The 9560-nt window shown below is 40.6% G+C and overlaps 1 protein-coding gene across 1 annotated transcript; it reads left to right on the top strand.

The window, feature by feature from the left end:
- The first annotated feature begins 5196 nt into the window (after window positions 1–5196).
- LOC112166936 (laccase-17) lies at window positions 5197–9339 on the top strand. The gene is made up of 6 exons (XM_024303873.2): window positions 5197–5430; window positions 5763–5914; window positions 6101–6345; window positions 6589–6717; window positions 7233–8210; window positions 9010–9339. The coding sequence occupies exons 1-6, from the start codon at window positions 5320–5322 to the stop codon at window positions 9138–9140; spliced, it is 1746 nt and encodes a 581-aa protein (XP_024159641.1). The 5' UTR covers window positions 5197–5319; the 3' UTR covers window positions 9141–9339.
- Window positions 9340–9560: the final 221 nt, after the last annotated feature.

Raw genomic sequence — 9560 nt, 5'->3', positions numbered from 1 at the left:
TCGTCAACCAACAAAGATACTTGGGGGGCAATACTACTCCTTCTACGAGCCAAATTTCTTCCAAGTTTTCGACGCGAAGTATCTTTGTTATTTTCTTCCAAGCTCCCGCGAGAGGGATTTTCATGCCATAAATTTTGATGCATCGGAGCTTGGAGTGAGGCATAGATGGCCTCCCCCGTGGCCTTCTAGAGGTTAGCCAAACGCACTGATGATAGCCTCTTTATTTGCTTCTAATTTTTTAGTTTGCATCTTTCTTTTAGTTAAAAAAAAAAATAAAAAATAAAAAAATAAAAAAATAAAAAAAAATAAAAAAAAAAGAGAGAAGAAAATACAAAAAGAGAGTGCGGCGTATCAGCGACCGCCAAGGGCGAGCAACTGGCCGCGAGCGAAAGCAAGCGGCCGCGAGGGGCGCGAGGGCCGCGAGCAGATGGCCGCTAAGCGAGATGGTCGCGAGGACATCAGCGGTGAAGCGAGCGCTCGCAAGGAAATGAGCGAAAGCAGACGACCGCGAAGACTGGCCGCAAGCGAGTGGCCGCGAAAGAAATGGCAGCGAGCGAAACTATGAGCAAGCGACCGATAAGCAAGTGGCCGCGAGCGAAAGCGAGCGGCCGCGAAGCCAATTCCCCACGAGCGAAGGCAAGCGACCACACAAGCGAGTGACCGCAGAGGACTGGCCGCGAGCGGAAGCGACTGGCTATAAGCAAGCGACCGTGAAGAGCTCGGGGCCGCGAGCGAATGACCGCGAGAGCGGAGAGATGGCCGCGATCGAAAACAAGTGGCCGTGAAGAGATGGCCGCTAGCGAAGGCATGAGCGACTGGCCGCGAGGGAATGGCTGCGAGCGAACGGCCACGACGGCAGGGTTCGCTGATGTACATCGCCTGGGCTTCGCCAGCGAGTTTCGCCAGACATTCTCCAACAAGATTCACTCTGAAGTGAAGGCGATCTAAGGGCTGCTAAATGGATGGATGCCGATCCCAGTGGCAGACGTCGATGTAGCTAAGTCGGGTTGCAGAAGGTTCCATACCCAATCAGGTTAGTCTTCCACTGCTGCTGCGAAGATCAAGTTCAATTTCCGGGCAATAGTCGTTGGTGGTCTTCTGCGATGATAAATTGATCTTCTGTGGGCTATTCTCTTGAGCTTTCATCAAAAATCTGAGAATCTGAAATATGCACAGAAGGTGTTTGATGTAATGCCTGAGAGAAATTTTCTATGAAGATGACGTGCAGAGCAGACTTGGGGGGCATCAGGGGATTGGTATCTTTCAATTTTTCTTTGGGTGACTGGGTCCTGCAGTATTCTCAGCACCAGAGTTGACGAGATTAAGACTTTGAGTGTCTTAATATTGCCTAGGGCCGTTCCCTGTGGCCTTAAATAAGTTGTTCGAGGATTTATGAAAGCTTGCTCTGTGGTTCCAAGAAATACCAGAGCAAACGCCACTTACTGAGCAAAGAAGAAGTCGATAGGAGTTCTTGGCAGCAGTTGAATTATTTTGAATATTTGTTCAGAAAGGTCATATGCAGTAAGTGATGAGGAACGAGCTTGAGATAATTATTAATTATCATATATGAGACGAGTATCATATGCCTAGTTGCCTACATGAAGAAAGCACCATCTTTCCTCAAGCCAAATTCTGTGGCTGTGCAAATAACAACATTTACTTTCCATGGTTTTGTTGTTTTGCTTTCAATACTGCAGGGCTTCATAGTCACCAAGAGCTTTGAATACAGAGCCAGGTTACAATTGTCAGGGATATATGGTGCTTTGGTCTCTGTTATTGGCATTCCTGAAAGTTTGGGGACCATGCAATGAAGTGCACAAGACTGCGGGCTGGGGGGGAACACAAAGTCCTGCTTAGACGAAGACAGGTCATGTTCTTCAATCATGATTGCTGAAATTTTAAGTTCCTAGAAAAATATATTCGAATATTATACACTTGGGTATGTATATATGGGGTAGGGATTTCAAAATTCTGTGGTATGATTTTAATTAAGACTCGTTTGAGTGTCTTAGTATCACCCAGGCCAACACTTGTGGCATGAAATTTTGCAAAGATTTTACTTTGTGAGATGATTTAATGCCAATTATAGTGGCAATATACATTGATTTGCAGAGAGAAGGACATTGCGTAGCTCTGATCCTCTTGCAGGTTTCAGAGTTGCAGAGCCAACTTGTGGTTTTTCGCCTTATATATATATTGGAATGTCTACTGAGTGGCTTTATAAGAAGTATATAATCAATTCAAGAAGCATTCAATCATGTACGAAGCAGCAGAGGAGACATGCGCAGCAGGTTGACGAGCTAAAGGGATGGATCATGTGGGCATCAAGCTGGCTGAGGTTTCGATAATTAATTAAGTTGCTTGGTCATCATCCCTTCTTGAGAGCTACATATGAAGTGGTGAAAAGAATATGATTGAGTGTTATACATACTTTGTATATACTGGTTGGAAGCAACAAAGCCCATGAGGAAGGCATTGCTACATGCTCACTGATACTGATTAGAGGCCAAGATTCTTTCGGGCATGAGGCTGAAGTTGATGATTTGGCAATTTGTTGTTCCATGGTGCTTAGGTACAAGATGCAACAGTAGGCTAGTTATCACATTCTCCATGTGATTTACTGATGGTTTGAAGCAAGTACACCACAGCTGCATCAAGTCTTGTGACCTAAGCATGAAATCATGCTATTGAAAGAAAGTAGTTTCTAATAAGTGGCTTAGTCTGAGGCTGCTGCACATTATGGGCAAGATTTAGTTAGACATGACGCTAGCTCGGTTTGATCGCTGCATATGCTAGTCTTGACTATTCATGGTTGATGGTCTTAGCATTGCATGATTAAGATATATGTCTCCTAACACCGGGAGGGGGCATAACTGGTTGCCTCCATGCTGTATGAGATTGTGATTCATCCACATGACATGAATGTGTTTTCCAATATTCAAGGCCAGTACATGTGGCCCTCTGTTGTCATATCCAAATTCCAAAACTGTCAGAGATGCAAATGGTTCATGCCAATGACGGTTACTTGAGCAAGCATTTATTATTTTCTTCAGAAATAAACTAAGGGAAGCTCCTACACACTTGGTAACTCGTCTCATGCGACTATTAGGCCTACATCAATGCTCGATGTGATCATGTCTTTCTAGGCTAATATTGTGGTCAGAACATAGGCACAAAAGATGAGTATATATCCAACAAGGCCAGTATATGTGGCCTCTATTTTTAGACATAACATATTTCGCGAAAGGTGGAAATTCATCAGAGATAGTTAATATCATTTGTGATCAAAGTGCCAGGTATTCATGTTCATCACATGATTATCAATCAGGTAATGTGCCGTTTTGATTATGAGCTATCTCACTGTTCGTCAAGATGACTTAATGTCATTCAAGTTTCACGACCTAGCAATTGAGGTCTGTTGAATTATCAGTTTTCATTTAAGCCAATGCAAGTGGCTTTAGAACAACTTATTGCAAGGTTAGTATTGACTCAAGACCTCTTCAGTCAAAACGGGGAACTTTGACTTCGAGGTCTGGGGGGCAATGTTTGAGCCCAAAATAACATTTTTTCCCGATAAGAGGGACTCGACGAAATCCGGGCCAATATCCGTGGCCCAAGCAATATATTTTCTAGAAGCTCGGAATATATTGTTTAGAACATAAATAAAGCCTACTTGGAGGCCAAGCGATTTTGAAGCAAATCTGAATATTCCTTGATATACCATTAATTATCATATATTTGATAATTAAGGATAGTTGGTTTGCTTACCAAAATTGAGCAAGGGGGAGGTTGTAAACGTAAAAGCAGAGGCTCTTATTGATTAAGGAATCAATGTTGTGCAGCTGAAGATATATATATATTTCCCATGTAATTATGGTCTTTGGTTGATCAATTAAGGAAGAAGTCAAGGTGGGCCACCAGCTAAGCTTGAATGGAGGATGGCTGGACGTGGGAGAGATAATTGCATGCAATCATGCTTCAAGGAATATATATATATATATATATATATATATATATATATATATATAATTGTTACATGCATGGAAAAAGCCAATACGTGGCTGACGTGTGTGACATATATTTGTGTGTGTGCAATTAAAGTCTATTGCATGGAAATATGAGTGCTCGCGAAGAGTCCTCGCGAGAATATATACATATAATTAATACATATTCTACCACTGCATCCAAGAGGAAGATTACGTCTGAGACTCTAAGATGCAATTAACCCTTGCCTATATTCTAGCGGCGACAGAGGCGGATAATTATTAATTATTATCTACGATAGTTATCAAAACTATTAAGAGTTTTGATTTGATTCAAGGCCAATAACTGTGGCCTAAAATATAGTATTCCATTCATATTTGGAAGGAGAATCTGCAGTAGCCTATATATAGGGGCTGAAGACGATACAGAAAGGGACCTCTCTCAAATCAATCAATCCCAACGATTACAAAGCCTCCCCGGAGCAAACCCTCAACCTCGTTGAAACCCGGTGACCGCCCGCCAGTCCTAGTCTCCTCGCGAGCCGACTGTCAGCATCACCAGTTCAACCCGGCGACCGTACTTCCAGTCCCAGTCTCCCCAGGAGCCGACTGCGAGCACAACCGCCACTGTTACTTCCAGCGAAGCAAGGGTAACGCCCTCGCACCCAGCGAAGCTAAAGTCACGCTTTAGCAAACCCGTGTTCCTCTCAAACTTCCCAGTGATTGCTCTGCTCGGCTTTCAAGTTGAGTATCGATTCAGTGAACGCAAAGAGACCACAACCAAAGCCCTTACCCGCGTAAGGCAAGAAGTCCTTCTCCGGAAGGCAAGAAAAGAACCCTGTGACGAGGTTGGTGCTCTCCTCGTCCACAGCGCTTGAAAAGAAGTCAGGTCACGGGACTACCCCAACGACTGCACCCCGCGGTGCTGGCACGCCTGCGCAACCACTCGCCCAAAAGAGACTGTTTGCACACCAGCTGGTTTTGGAGCCAAACAGAGACGTGGAAATATTTGGAAAAGGTTGGACTTGAAAGGAAAGGCTGGGAGGTCAACAGAAATTGATTGTCTTCGACACCACTCTAAAGTTGTTCAGACAACTTCCTCGATCCTAATTAATAAGATAGCTCACTGGAATCGCTCTTCCAGTACGTTTCTCCTCGATATAAGCTACTTCAAATTTCATGACTACCTAATCGACCAAACTAGCTCTTGCCTCACCCGGCCCCTATATAAAACACAAGTCGCAACTCTTCTTTTTCAACACACACTTAGCTGGAGCAGCATCATAGCTCATATCTCTCATTTTTCTGCAACAAGAACGTTAAAAGAGAAAGTAAAATGGGCGTTGCTCTTCTTTCAGTTATTAAGCTCTTTGTTTTCTCTTTCGTCACATTGGGTCTCATTCCTCAGCAGACTCTTGCAAGCATAACGAGACATTACAAGTTTGATGTATGTGCATTGCATGTAACGAAGCCTATCATTGCATATTTCTATATATATGTACATGCATGCATGTTTTAGATTTCTGTCGTAGGAGATGGTGTTATTATGATATATTCTTGAACTGTCATTTTGAATCAATTTGATGGATTCTTGTTAGAACACATTATTCAGATTGACAAAGGCAATATAAGTGAAAGTCCCAATATGTATCTAATATTGATTATTTGATATGTGAACTAATCTCTTGTCAGAATTATTCAATTATATAACTCAACTTCAACTCTCATGCATTTTTTTTCTAGGCTTCTTTTGACATTTTGGAATGACTTAATTTGTAGATCCAAATGAAAAATGTGACAAGATTGTGTCACATGAAGAGCATTGTAACTGTAAACGGTCAATTTCCTGGGCCTCGAATTGTTGCTAGGGAGGGTGATCGCCTCCTCATTAGAGTGGTTAACCATGTTCAAAGCAACATCTCCATCCACTGGTAATAAATGAATCTATACTATTATCTAAGAAATTTTTTACATCAACTTTCATAACATGCTCTTCATCCCGGGTATCATATTTCAAGTGTATATGGGTGTATAGTGTTTTGCTTAAATTATACTAGTGGGCCATGCATCTAATATATTGAGTGCTTCCTGATTTCTTCAATATAATCAATCGGCAGGCATGGGATTCGACAACTTCAAACTGGATGGGCAGATGGTCCAGCATACATTACCCAATGTCCAATACAATCTGGCAACGGTTATGTGTACAACTTCACCATTATAGGCCAAAGAGGCACTCTTTGGTGGCATGCTCACATTTCATGGCTAAGATCAACCATCTATGGTCCCCTAATCATTCTTCCCAAGCGTGGTGTTCCTTATCCATTTACCAAACCCTACAAGGAAGTTCCCATCATCTTTGGTAAGTAATTAACTACGAACAAGCCAATTAAACAATGAGAAATGATCGATCGAGCAACTCCTTCACTGCAAAGACTCATGCTTCCATATTAGTTGCCAATAATTGTATTAGGAGTTTAAGTTCCTGGTAGTAGGAGTAAATGATTGCATAAGCCAAGTAACCTATCATTCAAGTTTTTTTCACTATCGTTCTGTACTACGTACTAATAACAAACTTGCATGCGATTAATGCTTAAAACTACAGGAGAATGGTGGAATGCAGATCCTGAAGCAGTCATAAACCAAGCCCTGCAAACCGGTGGAGGACCAAATGTTTCTGATGCTTACACAATCAACGGACTCCCAGGGCCATTGTACAACTGCTCTTCCAAAGGTATGAAAATTTCAGAAAAGCTTATAAAGTTCATGAAAAATGCTGGACTCCTAATATTTTCTTTACGTACCGAATTTGCCTATTATCATATGATGTATTTTGTTAAAAGTTGTGTTCACCGGCCTATTCAGTAACTGAGTAAGGAAATTATGTTCAATTATCTTTGAATCTAGATCTAATAATAGAATATAAAACAACTCAAACCTAAAAATAATTTTTTTCATCGTTGGATATCCTAGGGTACGGTGGACTGAGCATCATTACCTTGCTCAGTTACAGAGAAAGTGAACATTACTTATTTTGTTAAAGTTTCACTTGTTATAAGCAAGAAAATTATGCTCATCAATTTTTAGATCTAGGTTCAATAATAAAAAATAAAAACTAAATTTGTACATTATCAAACAATCGCATCATTTGATAAACAAAAGTCGACGGTAAAAAAAATTCAGTAAATGTATTTGATTCATAATAAGATATGTTGATAATTTTGGCTATATGGGTATTTATATATGCAGATACTTTCAAGCTAAAGGTTCAAGCTGGGAAGACATACCTTCTGCGCCTAATCAATGCAGCACTGAACGACGAGCTCTTCTTCAGCATTGCAAACCACACCCTCAAAGTGGTGGAAACTGATGCAGTTTACGTCAAACCCTTCGAGACCAACACCATTCTCATTGCCCCGGGACAAACCACAAATGTTCTTCTCAAAACAAAACCTAACTACCCAAACGCCACATTTTTCATGACTGCAAGGCCATACGTGACTGGTCTAGGCACCTTTGATAACTCCACTCTTGCTGGCATTTTAGAATACGAAACGACTACACTTCATTCAACTCTCCCAATGAACAAACTTCCACTCCACAAACCAATTCTCCCAGTTCTAAATGACACAACATTTGCAACAAAATTCTCCAATAAACTCCGTAGCTTGAACACTCCCCAGTTCCCAGCTAATGTTCCACAGAAAGTTGACAAGCGTTTGTTCTTCACGATAGGGCTTGGAACCAACCCATGCAGCCAACAGAATCACAACAACCAGACTTGCCAGGGACCAAATGGAACGATGTTTGCTGCTTCAATCAATAATGTTTCTTTTGCTATGCCAAACACTGCCTTACTCCAATCCCACTTCTCTGGCCAATCTAAGGGGGTCTATTCGCCTGACTTTCCAATCAGTCCTGTAACTCCATTCAATTACACTGGGGCTCAGCTGAACAATACTAATGTGGGCAACGGTACAAAGCTAATGGTGCTTCCCTTTAATACTAGCGTGGAGTTGGTGTTGCAGGACACTAGTATTCTTGGTGCTGAAAGTCATCCTCTTCATCTTCATGGATTCAATTTCTTTGTTGTTGGTCAAGGGTTTGGGAACTTCGACCAAGATAAGGACCCTAAGAAGTTCAATCTCATCGACCCCGTTGGGAGAAACACCGTGGGTGTGCCATCCGGTGGTTGGGTTGCTATTCGGTTTCTAGCAGACAACCCAGGTTAGTCAACGAAACAATCTAAAAGTGTTATGTTTTTCACATCGTCAATATAGATATGATTAACTAGATTCTTGTTTTAGTTTGAAGGTTGGATATATAACATGCACGACCTGTAAATAGACCGGATTTTACTCCGGATCAGTGATTTTTGTACGGATTTTGATTAAAAATTTGATCAGTTGATCCGTTAATGATGCAGATTGGTTAATCAGTATATTTAACGGATCAAACACGGATTTAGATTGATCCAATCCGTTAATGATCCAGTTCATTTTCATATAATAAAATATTATTATTTTTCAAAGATATTAAATTTTAAGAATACTTTGGAAATTTAGTATTTTGGTTACCTTAGTTATTGCCTTCGGAGCCTCTCACTAAGGTTCGAGCAACTTCACTCCATTTTTAGGAATATTTTGATAATGTAATTCAACTTTTAGTGATGCTCTTCATGTTGTTTTAATATTTTGTTAATGTTTAGTTTTACACTTTTATGAGGTATCATGATAAAATTTAATAAAACTATTTAAAATTTAAAAATACTTGTAATTATAAACGGATGGGATTAGCAGATCGGGTATCCGTTAATGAGGCAGATAAGGATTTGGATTGAGCTATCAACAATCCGCCGGGTTAATGGAGCGGGTCGGGTTGAAATTTTAATAAATGTGAATTTAGTTCGATCCGCTCCAATCCGGCCTATTTACAGGTCTAGTCTTGGATCCATGCACGAAAGGATTAACATTATACTTTATATATTACATTGTGTTGCTAATTACTTCGATCTCAATTGAATTAGGTGTTTGGTTCATGCATTGTCACTTGGAGATCCATACCAGCTGGGGTTTGAAGATGGCTTGGGTGGTCTTAGATGGAAAGTTTCCCAATCAAAAGTTGCTTCCTCCACCATTGGATCTTCCCAAATGTTAATAGATCGATCGATGTGTTTAACTACTCAATTCTTTATTTAACCTGTCTGGCTGTCCCAAGAATTTTGTAACCCATTGGTTTTATTTTGTGGCATAACATGTTTCAGTTTTCTATCATTTTGTTTATGCAGCCATTTTTTGAGCGAAATAAGTAAAATGATTGAGACTATAATATCTGTCAGTAACATTTAAATTTCTTGATTTAAGAGGCCTCAACAAAAATGATTGGCTTATCTGTGCATCCGTCCAAATTTTCTAGTCCAACAAAAGTACAAAACTACCTAGAGCACAAAGATAAAGCATCTCTGTGCGATTCTTCTTAATTTCCAAGGGAACTTAATTATAAAAGAATGAATAACAAAACTATCTTTTGCATCAGAGGACAGCATCAAGGTTCCAGTTTTAATTACTATAGGGGAAA

This window comes from Rosa chinensis, chromosome 5 (assembly GCF_002994745.2).
Source record: "Rosa chinensis cultivar Old Blush chromosome 5, RchiOBHm-V2, whole genome shotgun sequence".
NCBI classification, from domain to species: Eukaryota; Viridiplantae; Streptophyta; class Magnoliopsida; order Rosales; family Rosaceae; genus Rosa; species Rosa chinensis.
Note: the sequence above shows the minus strand (reverse complement) of the source record. Positions and strands in the feature narration are given on the sequence as shown.